Source organism: Vipera berus, assembly GCF_964194415.1.
Source record: "Vipera berus genome assembly, chromosome: Z".
NCBI classification, from domain to species: domain Eukaryota; kingdom Metazoa; phylum Chordata; class Lepidosauria; order Squamata; family Viperidae; genus Vipera; species Vipera berus.
The window spans coordinates 92,433,423-92,450,425 of NC_138205.1; the positions used below are offsets into that span (position 1 = coordinate 92,433,423).

Sequence of the window (17,003 nt, forward strand, 5' to 3'; positions counted from 1 at the left end):
AATGCACAAGAGATAAAAATATGAATGGATTGATGTACCCAAATCATTACTTCCAACTGAAGGTGCTTTTCAAAAGTGGATTTTCTTGTGTGTTTTTTCTTGAAAATGTTTCACTTCTCATCCAGTTCTCACTTCAATTCTCAAGGAAAATAAACAAGACAGTCCAGTTGCCTTCTGAAAAGCAGCTTTGTAACAACCATGACCTAGATCACGGGTGACAAATTCACCACGTCACATGACGTGTTGTGATGTAACACGACTTTTTTTGCATTGCCAGAGCTGGGGTGGGCACAGCCTCTGTATGATGCAACTGGCCTGCGGACCGGCAATTTAACACCCCTGACCTAGATGATTGAGAATCTTCATGGACATTACCTCCAACATTTGTTTACATATTTGTGTTTCTGACATCAAAGTTTCTCTGTTGTCTCAAATTCTTCTGCTGCATTATTCCCAAATACACACAACTTCTAGCCATCCAAATGTCTAAATTCTCTTGCATGGAGATTATTGAAATCTTTAGGTTCTAGAAAGTCAGCAACAAGAAAACATAATTTCACCATGAAAGTTAACTTTCTCTTTCCACTCTTAAAAAGGTCCACAGTAAATTATAATCAATGCCATACAAATTCTTAAGAAAACATATTTCCTACTTGAATTACATTCCCATACCCACTTTTCTGGAATATGTCCAACTGACTTCATTGAATTTATTGAATTGATATAACAAAAGTTCCACCATTTTCCCGTTATTCTCAACTCATTTTTCTTTTTTCTCTCTTCAAAAAATTATACTTGCTAGTTAGTTACAGAATGCAGTTGGAAGGGACTTTGGAGGTCTTCTAATCCAACCTTCTGCTAAAGCAGGAGACCCTATACCATTTCAAACAAGTGGTTATCCAGTGTCTTCTTAAAAGCCTACAGTGATGACACACTGATAACCTCTGAAAGCAAGCTGTTTCACTGTTAATTGTTCAGTTAAAAAGTTTCTCCTTAATTCTAGGTTGCTTTACTCCTTGATTAGTTTCCACCCGTTATTTCTTGGTTTTGCCTTCTGATGCTATAAACTTGACCCTGTTCTTTGTGGCAGCCCCTCAAATATTGGAATAATGCTATCATGTCACCCCTAGTTCATCTTTTCTCTAGACTAGCCATATACAATTCCTACAATCATTCCTCATATGTTTTAGTCTCCAGGCCCTTGATCATTTTAATTGTTCTCTGCACTTTTTCTAGTCTTATCTTTTTTTAAATATGGTGACTAAAACTGAATGCAGTATTCCAGGTGTGGTCTTACTACAATTTCACAAAGTGGTACTAATACTTCACATAATCTTTATGCCTCTGTTTATGCAACCAAGGACTGCATTAGCTTTTTTGGCTGTTCCTGCACACTGCTGGCTTATACGAGGGTAATTCAGAAATAAACCTCCATTTGGTTATCAATGACAGACACTTGCAGATACAGAACTTTTATTATACACATTAGAAAACTACTACATTATTTTTTAACATAATTACCATTCAAATTGAGGCATTTGTCATAACGTCTTACAAGGTTTGAAATTCCTTACTAGTAGTCACTCAGTGTCAAATCTGGGCTATGGGGAAGATTAAAAATATTCCAACGGAACTGCTTCAAAAGTTCTTGGGTGCATCTAGCTGTGTACGGGTGGGTATTATCGTGAACCAACACCACACTGGAAGACAGCATGCCCTGACACTTGTTATGGATGGCTTGTCTGAGTTTTCATAACATTTCACAGTAGACTTCTGAATTGATGGTCGAACCATGCTCCATAAACTTCACTAGCAGTACTTCTTTGGCATCTTCACATTTGGCAAGATTTTCTATGGCACCACTTCCAGTGTGGTGTTGGTTCATGATAATGCTCACCCGCACACTGCTAGACGCACCCAAAAACCTTTAAAGCAGTTCCGTTGGGATGTTTTTGATCACCTCCCCCTATAGCCCAGATCTGGCGCCAAGCGACTACTACTAAGGAATTTCAAACCTTGTAAGACACTATGACAAGTGCCTTAATTTGAATGGCAGTTATGTCAAAAAGTAATGTAATGTTGTAGTTTTCTAATGTGTATAATAAAAATTCTGTATCTGGGAGTGTCTGTCATTGATAACCAAACAGAGGTTTATTTCCAAATTGTTCTCATATTTAAGTCATTGTCTACTACAGGGGTGTCAAACTGCCAGCCCAAGGGCCGGATGTGTCACACCAAATCCGCGCCCACCCCATTGGCAGCAATGGGAAAAAAGTTGTGATACGTCACGACACATCATGTGATGTCGCGAGTTAGACACCCATGGTCTACTAGGACTCCAAGATCCCTCTCATAGTTACTGTTTTTGAGCCAGATTTCACCTAATCTGTACTTGTACCTTTTCTTTACTGTACTTGCCTAAGTTTCATATCTGCCATATTGTTTGTTACTATAGGTTAGATTTTTACACAACTGGCTAAACTATTTACACAACTGGCTAAACTATACACCATGGATTATAGCACAGTCAGAATCAAGCATATCTCAATATGGCTAGCAAAATGTATAAACCCAGCTATTAGGAAAACTATTTTTATGCATGTTTGGTTTTCAGTATGACAAACATACATGCAAAAGCAGTGAGGCTGAATTCCAACATATCTTCTTGTTTTATTTGCTTATTACATTTAAATCCTGGTTTTCCTCTAAAACTGTAGCATGCATGGTTCTCTCCATTTCACCGTTTTACTCAACCCAAGTGGAGGGTCAGCCTGAAAGATACCGATTTCTACTCAAAAACAAGCATGAAAGGACATAATATAGATTATCCTAGTGATTGGTGAACTGATGTGTCCTGAGCCTTGAATCAGCTTTAAATCCATTTCCTAAGGTTCCATGATTGTCTTCTATTGGCTTTACAGGTAGAAACAAAGAATATGTTGTCATTCATCCTCAGAATGGTATAAGAGCACAAAATATACATTCATAGGAAACACAGTATTTCAAGCAGCTGAAGGATCAGAAGTGCACATGGGTAGAAAAGAGGAAAAAAGGGAACTGGCAAATAGTTCTTCAGTTATGGTGGCGATGATCTCATATTTTTCACAAAATAATTTCTATACTATCACATATTAGTACTGACAACACACAGGAAATGTACAACAGGCTCTTCCCCTAGTGTCCATTTGTGGGGCCTGGAACTCTTCATTGGGTTTGATTTGCTGCCAAAATTCAGCTCTGTAATTTGTTGTCAGTGCTATTCAAGAGTTGTAATGTTCATTTTAATTCTAATGTTTTAAAATGAGTTGGAGGTAAAGATTTGATTTCTCTTCCCATGCTTCTTCCCATGGCATGGCTTTGTAGCCCTCAGCCAAGTGGGGAAAAAGAGCGAGCCCTTACCTATAGTCAGTGACAGGCTGCCCACCCGTCATATATTTTACCTTCTTTGAAAAATGTTAACCTCAAAACCCATTTTAAAATAATGAAAATAAAATAGCCTGGCAAGAAGGCAAGGCTTTAAGGTTTTCTCCATTTCCTTTTCTCCAAAAAGAGTTTCCTTCACTTTATGATTGCAATTAATATTTCCATTCTACTGCAAATGCTGGTGTTCAGTATAAATATTAGCCGAGCGAGCAAAACTGCCATCCTTGCCTCTGCAGTCAGGGTAAGCTTCCCCCAACCCGCCACCGCCCAGTTGTATTTTTCCCATTATTCGTTTAATGCAGAGCAGAGCTGCTGATTACAAAGAGGCAGTTTGACTCCAGCAATAGGTCTTCTTCACTAATCCTCACTGTCATAGAAATTCCAGCTGCTACATGAATAAGAAGCTCAATCCATATTTGCCAGCTCTAATATGAAATCTGTCAGCGCCCAAATTAATGAGTTCCAAATTCCTTACATCACGATAACAGGTTAAGACTGGTCAATTAATTACATAAATCCTTCCTGATTCATTGTGCATTTTCAAGCAAGATTGTGTCTTACATTACTCCATGACACAAGGCCTTTTGGCTCTTGTTGTTATGGACGAAAAGGCCCCTCATTTAAGCTCAGCTTGGCTGCCACTAAGAAGTGTTACCGGTAAATGTCATGCACTGGATTTACACTTTTCTGTAATTGCTTTTGTTTAAAAAAATAAATTAAAAGCTTTAGCACTATAGTGCTTTCAGGAAAGAGAAGGGACACAAAGGAAATCCTGTATACCTTGAGAGTAACTCAATGAATGTGAGTGGGACTCCCAGAGTCAACTATATCTTCCATGTATGTTTTCACTGGTTAAAACAATTTCAATATGAAAAATATAGACTTTGAAAAATACCCTCAGGTTTTGTGATCAAATGAGTAGCATTTGCTCTTCTTCTAGATTATCCTGTAGCCAATGAGAAGACACTGTACTTTTACTCTATCTACACCAGATTATTGTATTTTTTGCAAAACTGTTCTTCTGTACAGGCCCCCTTGTGGTAAGATCTAAATTTACCAGTTTTAGTCTGTTTTCAGTATACTTTCCCTGATTATTCCCAAACTATATTTAATATCTTCTTCATGTTCTTTTAAAGGATGCATGCAGGAATCTTATATAAAACTACAGAACATGAATAGAACAATTGGAAAATTCACATTTGCATTTATTATTTCTCTCCTTGCAGCATCTTCTTTTTCTTTTCTTTTTTGGAAACTGTAACAGTCTTGCCCAACTTCCATCATCCAAAGGTCTTTGACTGCAATTCCTAAAATTCCCATTCAGAGGTCATTAGATTGGGGGGGGACCTGCTGAACAGCATGCTACATAACACTTATGCATGATTTCAATTTTGGATAAATTAAAACATCCCCAAGAACACTTTACTGCAATAAAATTTATGGAACGTTCCTCTCTTTCATCTAGGGAATGTAGTATTTCCTGGGCATGTTTCTGTGGTTTAAAATATAGAAGAGTAAAGTATAATTTGTGCAAATAATCATCCTGATCATACTGTGGCTAATGTAATAGTTTGCTCCTTCCACATGACTGCCAGTTACTACCATACCTCTAAAATTATGGGAATTGAATTTGAAACTTCTGTTCAGGCTGAGTGTATGCAGTTAAAAATAACAATGCATGATGAATACTGTGTTTCTAGAATTAGGAAATTATTCATTAACAACTATTGGTGACAATAGAGCACATGTATATTAACATTGCATATAATGACTGCAGTTGGATGAAAAATTATGCAGTAACAAAAAATTCCAATGTATTTCATCCTCAGGTCCTTATATTTTTGATGATGCATCAATAGCACCGCACCCATTGCTCTTTCATTTACATATACACATACACTTGGGGGAGGTAATCAAATAGATTTTATCAATGATATGCCACGCTTTTCCTTGTTAAGTATTTGTTTATTGGATTTATATTCCACCATCTTTTGTACAGGAATGTAAAATGTTCATATTCCGTGAAGTAAGTTGGTCTGAGTGTAACTGACCCAAAATGATCTGCAGAGATTCTATATTAGAAGCTAGATCTTCACTATACTAGATTCTGAATAAAAAGGTGGACTATAAATTGAAATTCAGTATCATTTGCAGCACTTAAAGCTCAAGTCCTTTATTTTCCCATAAAAAATGCAAACTTCAATACAGCCATAATCTTAAGTCTTTCATTGTAAGAAGTGTTCAATATCTCGTATGCCACTAGTTCTTCAAAGCCATCTCTTAATTAATAAAAATATTTAAATAAAAAGGCCAACAGTAAACAATAAAATAGGATCTGGAATAATATAATGTGATTAAATATTAGATGTAAGAGGATGCAATTTAAGGATTACAGTATTGTACTTCAGTCAGCTATTCCCAGTCAGGATTTCTTATCTCCTCTACAACTTCCAGCCAGTGTAAGACGTGCTTGCACAAACAATAATATATTTTGCCTGATTTTGGATTAGTTTATTGTAGGATTCCAGTAGCTGTGATCTATAGATCACAAATTATGGCTTAGTAAATCAGGATTTCAGATCAGGCCATTTGAAGTTTGAAAATCTCGTGACCAACAGGAGATTGAGCCAGTTGAAGCTTGCAAACCTCCAAGGAGACCTTCTCGGACCAAGGGGAAATCAGGTTTTATGGGCCCGCAGCTTGCAAGACTCACAACCCAGGGATTTGCAGGACATGGTCTGCTCAAAGAGCCAGCACACTCAAGGTTTTTTTTCAGATTCTGAGAGAAGCACCCAGCCTGATAATAGGACCAGCTTTCTTGAGGTGGAGTTAAACTTCTGTGTCACTGCAAGTCAAGGAATGTATGCATTTGTCAGAGATAGTTGCATAGTTGTTGCATTTATACATCTGTTGTTGCATTTATACATTCTGGCAAGAAGGGACTCAAACAACAAAATACAGAAAACATATTTGTTAAATGAGATTTGCCCCATTTTATCACCTTTCTTGCCACAGTTGTTAAGTGCAGTTGTTAAATTAGCAACACAGCTGTTAAGTGAATCTGCCTTCCCTTTGAAAAATGGGATTACATGATCCCAGCACACTGCAACCATCATAAATACGAGCTACCGTATTTTCCGGCGTATGACTTTTTAACCCATGAAAATCATCTCAAAAGTTGGGGGGTCGTCTTATATGCCCAGTCGTCTTATACGCCGGAAAATCAGCGAGCCCGGGAAGGCACGCCCTCCCCTCACTGTGGAGGAAGCAGGGCAGGCTGGCATCTGGCGGGAGCCGGCAGGGCAGTCTTGCGCACGCGCGCGCTCCCCGGCTGTTAAGGAGCACTCCTTAGCAGCCGGGGAGTGCGTGCACGTGCAGGACTGCCCTGCCGGCTCCCGCCCGACGCTCTTCCCTCTTGAGGTAGCATCGCTCCCCGGCTCCTAAGGAGTCCTCGGGGATACTGCCTCAAGAGGGAAGAGCATCGGGCGGGAGCCGGCAGGGCAGTCCAGCACACGCGCGCACTCCCCGGCTGCTAAGGAGTGCTCCTTAACAGTCAGGGAGCGCGTGCGTGCGCAGGACTGCCCTGCCAGCTCCTGCCAGACGCCAGCCTGCCCTGCTTCCTCCACAGTGAGAGGGGAGGGCGTGCCTTCCCGGGCTCGCTGATTTTCCGGCGTATAAGACGAAAAATCTTGAAAATCATCTCAAAAGTTGGGGGGTCGTCTTATACACCCAGTCGTCTTATACGCCGGAAAATACGGTAGTTACCAAATTGAAGAATTTTGATCCTGTGACCATAGGGATGTGCAACAGTCATAAATGTGAAAAATGATCATAAGCCCCTTTTTCTTAGTGCCATTGTAACTTTGAATGTCACTAAGCAAATGGTTGTAAATTGAGTATTATTAGTACTTTCAGATCGTTCAAGTAAAGGAAGCAGGATAGCTTGGCAGATATTTTTCATGCTTGATAGCCATGGCCTGACTCGTTCAATTTTGTTGACAGAGGAATCAATGCAATGACAAACAGTAGCAGTGATAGTCTCCTTGAAAGATTCCTCTCTTGATGATAACCTGTCCCAATCTATCACCATTGTGGTACTGATCTTTGCACAGATCTTCTCATGTTTCTACTGTTATTCTGTTATTTCTAGATACTTGATTATCCAGTCATGTGTCAAGGAGTCAAATGTCTTCTTGTAATTAGTTCAAACTACACTCAAAGTTTTTCTTCTTTTGCAGTTTTCCAAAATCATCTTGCCAGTCTCTGTTTCACACTGCCTCTTTCAGATCTACCATGGTCATCCAAGTGTCATCCTTTATAGTGTCCAGCTAGCAGGTCACTAGGGCAGCCCTTTCTCCTTCTTCCACTGATCACTCCCAGCACAATTGACTTTTTGAGTGAGTCACCTTTCATGACATGACTAAAGAATGACAGCCTGTTTGATGATCTTGGTTTCAAGTGATATTTTTGGTGAGGTTCAGTCTAGAACCTTTTTGTTATTTTTGCAATCTATGGGATGTGTAATAGTTGCCTCCAGAACCACAGTTCAAAGGCATCCATCTATCTGCCTTTTTCAGAGTCCAGGTTTCGTAGACATAATTAGCAACTGGGAAAAATTATTGTGTTAACTAATTTGCGTTGGTTGTGAGGCTGATGTCTTTACTCTTCCAGATATTATTCATGCCAGACATTGCAGTTCTTCCTATATGCTTTCTCATACTAGGGCTGCAGTCAAAATTTTGGTTGATATTGGAGCCCAGGAAGATGAATTCATTTACTGTTTTGATGATCTTATTGTCGATCTACACTGACACCTATGTGCAGTTGTCACCTAAAAATATGGAACCACCTGAATAGAAGCAGGACAGCTCATGCCAGAGCTAAGGCAAAGCTTTTTAACTGAGTATTGGCCTAGAGCCCACAATGTGACTGTAGTGCATCAGAATAAACTAACCCATGTAGTTCAAGTATGTCTCCTTAGGAAATTTCAATGTACCTCGGTTGATGTCATCAACCAGAAGCAGTTAGATGATTAGCTTTCTTAGCTATCAAATTACACATCTATGCTATTGCGGCTTATTATTGAGATTTTATCATGGTTTTACCCTAATTTAATATTTTATCTCATCTATTGTATTGCCCACATACCTTATATACATGTATTTGTTGATGATTTAAACATATATTTATATTTGTACATATAATACATTTTATCAATGTCGTATATAAGTGACTGTATGATCCATGCCATACAATAAGTAAATAAAAAGTAGGACCTGATCTTTTGACCCTCTGGTTTTTGGCTGGTTGATTGATTGAGTTTGGTTTGCTACTTATCTTGCCTCAAGGTAACTCTGGGCAACTTACAACATTAAAAGCCAATAAAACCATGAAATATTTCTAATAACAGTAAAAATACAATTAAAAAGATGGGCAGGAAGGTAGCAGGCTGCACAATGGGGGAAGGGGGTGTGTCTTTTCTTAATTCATCAGTCACCTCCAGCATGATGCACACACTGAAACACAAACTACTGTAATTACATTGAGTTCATAACTATACTGAGCCAGAGTACCAAACTATTTGCTTATATGATAGAAACTGAACTCCAATGACATGACAAATATGTAATAAGTCATTTTCAAGAGTCACAGATGAAGTCAAACTGCGGTTTGCCTGTAGGTAGTTTTAACTACTGTGTGATGTTAACACCAACCAGTGGCCTCATAAGCCTTAGTTTATACTTAATAACTTGAATGAACCCTCTAGCTGTGATTCCTTCAGTATATCATGTTTAAGCCAATCATATCTTAGCGTGTTGCATGGTCATGTGATATATGAAGATTTTTTTATTTCAAGAGCAGCTTGAGAAATTACTAGACTATGCCTTATTCTGAAAAAATCATGGCCACTGAGAATGGAAAAGTCTTGCTGTCTCTTCTTTAGAAAAGGTGTCTTAGGTTTGGATTTTTAAGGGTATTTTTAAACATGCAATCTTTCTTGTTTTTAAAAGGAGTCCAATCTCCCAAACCAGGCTTGCAAACACATCCTGCTTTTCTTTCCCAGCGTTTAAGCTCCTGTATCACTGCACAGCGCTGAGAAAACAATAAGCCTCTTCTGCTGTCCGCCCTCCCCTCACCAGCTCTGCTGACCTTTATTTCAAGGAGTCATCCGACTACCTCGGTCCCTGCACAGAGAACGACAGCCGGCTGCCTATGCCTTTGCATAACAAAAGCCCACCATCCAGCCGACGCCTGGGAATGTCGTCGTCACCCCACGCCCTCCGTCCCTGTCTTTCCCCCCCCCCGCTGCCCCCAAAGCATATTTGCCTCTAATTTTCCAGCCTCCTGTGTCTGTCATTTCGTACATTCATCCAAAAACGCGGGGGAGAGGGGAGGGGAGGAAGCAATGAAGTATTTGCAAGGAGAACGAAGCCTTGAAAATCCTTTGTCGTTTGCAACCCCGTCTCCGCATTGATGTTCCAGGGCGACCGCATCGCTTTCTGGGAGGAGGGAGGGAGGGAGAGGCGCGCGTTGACGTATTCTCTATGGGCCTTTTGGAGCAGCGGGCTACTGCTCCCTTGATTTGGGCCGTTGCTATGGGTTACGGGATTACGGTCGGCGACAGGCTTCTCTCTCTCCCTGACAAACAGCCCCCAGCAAAGCTCAGGCACATGGAGGGCGCCTGGAACACACATTCCCCGGGCGGGAGGGGCAGCGAGCGAGCGGGCGAACGGCTGCTGCTGCTGCTGCTGAGCCAGCGCCCTGCGCGCGCCGGCGGTTCCGCGTGCGGCATTTGCAGCTGCGGGGAAAAATGTCCAGCATGTGGGGTTGAAAACAGGGGGGCGGGTGGAAGAAAAAAAAATGGATCGAGGCCTTGAGGTAAGAAACCAGCGAACTGCTATGCTGTGTGCCAGGTCGAAGGTGCAAAACTGGCCCACGAAACCAGGGTTTGGAGAGAGAGAGGAACGCTTAATGGCTAACTGATGACGAGGCATTCCTGTTTCGCTTCTCCTAAAGTGAAGCCAGATGGCTTACGGATGGATTATTTTTTGCTTCGTGCAGGGAGACGGGGGATCTTGAAGCCGCAGGCGATCCCAAAAACCGGGGAACGGAGGTATCGCTGAATAGAGTATCTTTTTTTAAAAAAAAATCCTATCCAGCATAACAATTAACAATGAGAGGGAAAGTTTTTGAGCTTGAAGAGGCGGTTTTGACGGCGCAATGCTAAGCAGTTGGGTTGTCGGTTGCTACTGTGTTTGCAAAGCAGAGAAGGCCAGCAAGGAAAGGGTTACGCGGAAAAGTTAAGATGCGTCAGCCCGTGTCCACGGATTCTTTCTTACCCGCTTGGCCTTTTGCAATGATAATTCTGTTTTTCTGATTTTATGAGGTTAAACTCGAGAGCTTACCAATTCTTCCTAGTTGATGGACAATTGTAGGTAACAAGAATTACATTCCCCAATTATTTCTAATCGACATAAAATGATGAGGAAGAGAGAGTCATGCATCCGCAGAGGAGCTAAGCGTATTCGAATAATAAAAAGGTGTATAGAATTTCTTTCCTCTTTAAATTTTGTAAAATATGATCTTCTAAAAAGAAAGGGCTGTCAAATCCACGCTTTATAAGGGATTTGTTAGGAAAAAAACTGGAACAAAAACTTTAAAAAATTTAGGCAAAGTTAAAAGTATTATTGCAAAAGCACTTTAAAAATACACTTTTGAAAAGTGGAATCATTAAAGAAAATATTAAATTAATGCACTACTATTTAGAACTACGAAGAAAATAAGCTTTATACTCTGCTAGATATTTTTGCCTGCTTTACATGAATTTTACCAGATTTAATTTATAAAATGAGCTGTACAAATAAATGTAAATTTATTTGTAAAGCTTTGTAATAGCAAGTTACAAAAAAAGTCCTCAGAAATGAAGGTGGGGGAATTACATAAAACCTATGTAAATCATAAAATTTGTCTTACCATAATATATTTAACAATAACAAAAATATGACTGGCAGACTATAAAAATACGTAAACTTAGAAAACAAATTCCTTTTCCTTGCTTTATAATGCATAAAAGGAACAATTTAAACCTGAGAGAGAACAAACTGAATCCCAAAACAGGACAAGCTATATAACTGAATATCTTGCAATTTTCAAAATCAAGATCACAAAGACAAAAATAAATCAAGATAGAAAATGTTTTATTGGAAATTTTAACAAAATAGAAGCATTTTCTAGACATTTTAAAAGTCCACACATTTGCGTTTTAAGTATTTCACTAATATTTGATAGACATAAAATATTTAAAGGGTCATGCTGCAATCAGATACACTCTAAAGTAAACAATTTAGATGGATTTACATCATGGTAACCATGTAGAGGTTTGCTGTATAAAAAGTATGAATATAGTAATACTGAAGCAACATGATATGCACAGTATTGATAAACCAAATGACAAACTGCATCAAATCCAGCAATTCATAGTGGAATTTTAATGTAACAGTGGTTCCCAAGCCTTCTATTTGCTATACTTAAGGCTGAAATAATTGTTTATCCTCCAGCAGGCATCAATTAAATGACATCACATAAGTCTTTACACATCATATACTAAAATTAGCAATCAATAAATTTATAGCATACACATTGCTTCAAATTGCTTGACAGTAATAGCTGTAGATTTCTATAATTTTAATAGGTGACAATATCATTCCATTTTCTTTGGTCTTTTTTTAACCTTTCCTCAGTTAGAATGCCTTTTGTTCATTTTACTGTAACAGTAGCAAACGCTGCACTTGTGATTTTACTTACATGTTCAGGCTGTTACCTAAACATACGTACCTAGCACTTTTTCTTATTTAGGCCTAAATAGTTTTATCCAATTCAATAAAATAATCTGCAAGATTATTTAATGCTCAACTATAATAGCAAAAGGATTGTTGGCTCTAAATATTTACTATTTCTTCCCCCTCCCCCATTCCAAAATACACTCCATGACCTTCAAAAAGTATTACTTAATATGAATAGAATAGGAAAATTAGTTCCATAATAAATACATTTTTTTGGATTGGGTGTCAGTTAATTTTACTGAAGATTTCCAAAATGAATTGAGTTCAGCTAGATACTTTAAACCCACATATCCCTAAAAAAATTAAATTATCTTTTGGAATTTTCTGCTCCTCTGGCTAAATCAAGAGAAATTAGAAAATAGAGCATAACACTGTTATAATGCAAAGAGAGTTTGCTATACAACATTGTTTCTTTATTGCATCAAAGAGCAAAAGAAGTACTAGGTTCTTTCAACCTGGTGCCCTCGAATGCGATGTACTTCAATTCCAAAAAGATAAAATAATGTTTATTGTCATTTTTTTTATTGTGAGCACACTGGCCCACATTCAAAATGAAATTCTGTTGCCTGCTGTCCATGGGAGTATGGGTCTGAAATATATATTTACATGATCTGTGACAATTGTTAGGCAAGCTTAAACCTACTGACTTCAATTGCATCTAAGCATACCGACTCAAGCACTTGATGATACTCTGTAACATAGTGTTGAAATACTGAACATTATAACAGCGTTCAAGTAGTTATTGAGATGAAGCTAATATTTTAAAATGTTTATTTAAAACTAATTTGGTCATTTATTCCTGTATTGCTGAGTACATACACATACTTACCTGGCAATAAGTATCATTAAAAACTGTTGTGTTTTTTTAAAAAAATTACATTTTACATTCAGTTAAGGTTGGTTTGTACATTATGATGGAATTATGTGGCTATATTATCATTTAAAATGCCAAATGAAAATAGAATTTGTACATTTTGAGGTCAGATATTCCAACATATTTCAACATCATTCATTCAGAGATTTTCTCTGCTCTCTCTTATAATGACCCCCAAAGGATTACATCAGGAAATCTAAGATACTGAAGGTGTCTCTACAGATGTAATTCATAACTGTTCAGTAACATAAATCAGGTATTTCCTGCTTGGCCTGCAAAATGACTTGGACTATTATTTTCATAATTCCCAGCCCATACAACCTCTACTGCAAAAACTGTATATTTTTCAAAACTGTTTTAAAAACAAAAAGCACGTGCTTTGGGAAGTAGTTTGAAGGATCACATGCAACTTTCAAGTTATGCCTGTTATTCCAGGAACAGTAGGGTGCAAATAATATTTCAGAGTTCTTCATGAGCTGTGCTTGCCTTATGTCTGTGTGAATTGCTATCATCGCCACTGTGTTCAAGCCCAGAGGATGAACTGCAGAGAAGAAAAAAAAAAGGGGGGGGGAGAAATTGGTTTTCACAACACACTCAAAGCCTGAGTAACAGAGGAGAACTTTAATTATCCCCAGTCACAAAAGAGAGACAGGAAATTTGGACTTTTAATTAGTCATTTGGAGTGCAGTTGGATTTTTTTTTTAGCGAGATAATTTAAACGCGAATAATTCAAGTCTGACTAAATGAAATTCACATAATCAGAATGCAGATAATTGAATTTCTACTGCATTCATTAATTCAATGTGGAGGTGTATGCAAAGACTTCTATGATGAGCTGTCACAGCTCAATAAAATCTCAGTCAATTAATTTTTCCATTATCTTAGCATTGCATCAACAACAAAAATGCTGAAGTGTTTTTATTATCATGTATGCCTGTTTAGCAGAATGTAAGGAAGTTACCTCTCAGAATCTGAATTGGCATAATTTTCTTTTTTCTTCTCTTCATGTTCTACAGGAAATCGTCGTTTCAAACAAGCAAAGTCATGGATTGCTTCAGCCACAGAATATTTTGTATTTCCAGATACACAGGCCTCAATGTCTTCAGGATTCAGCTGTGTTTGTACGAAGAGATGAAGTCTACTGTCTGAAAGCAAAACTGGATTCTGGAGTACCCTTTAAAAATACAAAAATTTCAGCTGCCTTCCAAGAACATTTACTCAATATTTTTTGCCTTAAAATTAGTTTTAACTTCATACTCATTGCAGTTTGAATGCAGTAAAAATGTTAGAATGTTTGAGTAAGTGATACTTACCTTTATTAAAGTATTTGGAATTTTAGGTGAGTAAAAAAACATGAAACCAATAGTTATGAACATCTGCTATATAAGTAATTTTCAAGGATTTTTGTTAAAAAATTATCCATCTGTTGCTACCATGTGGATCAATTACTACTTTGGCTGGGGGAAAGAATGTGCCTCTGAATGTGTGGGGGAACTAACAATATGGGAAATGATGCATAATCAGTAATTTTGAATATGTAATAAAACTATTGCTTTAAAATAGGGGCATTATAGAATTTACAGAAATTAAATGCCTATGCAAAACAAAAAATTATTTTGCAAATATATCTATTTTTCTATATAAAGTATAAAAAAATAGTTTACCACTATGAATGTTACGTTTAAGAGTGATAAAACTATTTGAGATGAATGTGGAAAAAAATCTTTTACTTCAGGTAATTTTTAAAAGTGTTTTGACTCTAGCATATAATATTTTAAATGAGAACTCCCAATTCAGCAAATATTTAAGACAATTTAATACAACATTAAATATATCCAACTATATTTTTATTAAAAACAGAATGGTCTTGCTTCTGTCACACTATGTCATAAAATCTATTTTTCCAATCTAATTTTATTCAACATTAAAATACATTTCTGTTGGTTTATTTAGTTCAGCAAATATAAATCCCAAAGTAACATTATTTCAATATTAAAATTATGGAAGTTTAGATCCCTTGCTTTTTTACTTAATATTTGTGGATGTCAGTTAATTACTTGTATCATTCTGAATAACAGGGTAGTAAAGTAAACAATTTCAGGAGTCCAGATAATAATTGGCAAGCATTTAGGATAATTTCTACCAGAGAATTCATTATTTTAATATGAATAACCAATGCTATACTCTGCCTTCTGTACAAGGTTATCTCATAATCCTGTTCTAGAGGAAGCACATTTGGATTAATTCTATTAAAAATAGCTGTGAGAGGATCAATATGGACATGCAGCCTTCCTAACCTGGTGCCTTAGAGACATTACGAAGCCTACGTTATTTGTCATCAAAACAGTGGGACCTGTAGTCTAAAATGTTTCAATGATGTCAGATTAAGAAACTCTTGATACAGTGAATATTTTGATATTCATCAGGTCAATAAAACAGAAAACAAGTGCTGGAACTATTTCCTGCAGGCTAAATAATATGAAAAATAATGGCCGTGGCATACCCTTGAGTGGAAGGAAGACAGAAATTAAATCATTTCAAAATTGAGATGATAGAGAGAAATAAAATGAGGTTTAGACCAGTCTCAATTATGTGTGCTAGAAAAGAAATACAAAGGCATCTCTTTTTGACCTACATAACCAACTTACATATCTAAGCAAACAAAACAAAATTAGGAAGTTTGCAGAATTTTAATCTCTCAAGAGCTAGGCAAGAGAATAATGAAATTAATATTGAAATTCTAATTATTCCACTAAGTATATGTAATGTCATGATGCACATATAAAGGGAATTGTACTTGTATCATGATGCCTGCTTCATCATTTGCCCCCAAAATGGACATCCATACTCATTTGTTTCCTGAATTTAAGTCCCCACTTAACCATAAATGCCCTTGGATTTTTCTTCATTCTATCCAAGCCCACTTAAGTTTAACCCACTTTACAAGGTTGTTATGAAAATAAAATTGGGGAGGGGGAATCATGCATGCTACCTTGAGACCTTGGGGAAATAAAGTGAAATATAAATGAAATAAACAAGAAGCATACCAATCCTTGAAACTGTTCTCCCTTAAAATCAAAACTAGTCTACTCACTTACTTCCTCCAAGTTTCTAATTTAGTCTTTAAAGTAAGGACATCTTGGGTAATACAGAATTTTATCAGTGCCTGAAGCAGCACTCCTGTCTGGAACCACCTCAACCTCCAGTTGAGGGCAAGGTAGCACCTTGATGTAAAAAAGGTTCCTAGACTTGTAGATGTCCAATTTTTTTTCTGCTGTGAAAATATATTCTGCATATGCATGCTCAGAACACTACTGAACATTTGTCATGCAGCAGCTCCAATACAATACTTGAAAGGATGCAATGAAGAGCTGTGTTCAGAGAATGCTTTGCCTAAGCGACAATCAAATCAAAGGGTTCCCTCCTTTTGTACAGATATAATTCATATACACAGACAACACTGCTCCGATATATTATCTAATTGCATGCACATTAACGTAAACATGTAGGAAGCTCAGATATTTGTCAACTCTAGCGGATTCAGCTAATTGCCATGGTCATTAAAGGTGCTGCATATGTCATACTCCTCAGACCACTATGATGGAGATAAAGGGGACAAAAATTTACTGATAATCTAACTTGGTATTTTATCTTAATCATACATAGAATATTAAAAATTCTAAAATATTCAATATTTATTTTTGATCAAGTATAAATTGCCCTTTTCATCTCCAATACATCTGCATCAGTGTAAGATATTGGACATTGTTCATAAACAAAGGCACAATGTAGTAAAAAATAAGCAGTTTACTGGAAAAAATTACTATCTTCTAGAATTCATGAAAATCAGTTGGGATGCGAAT

General features: G+C 37.4%; 1 protein-coding gene across 2 annotated transcripts in view; it reads right to left on the minus strand.

Moving 5' to 3' along the window:
- Window positions 1–11,604: 11,604 nt before the first annotated feature.
- SNX10 (sorting nexin 10) overlaps window positions 11,605–17,003 on the minus strand; it is a 52,734-nt gene continuing 47,335 nt past the window's right edge. For both annotated transcript variants that reach the window (XM_081343651.1, XM_081343652.1), the window contains 2 exons: window positions 14,102–14,314; window positions 11,605–13,681 (listed from right to left, as the gene is read on the minus strand). In XM_081343651.1, the coding sequence (XP_081199777.1) occupies window positions 13,600–13,681; window positions 14,102–14,314 (295 nt within the window). In that variant the 3' untranslated portion in view covers window positions 11,605–13,599. The remainder of the gene's footprint in view (window positions 13,682–14,101; window positions 14,315–17,003) is intronic.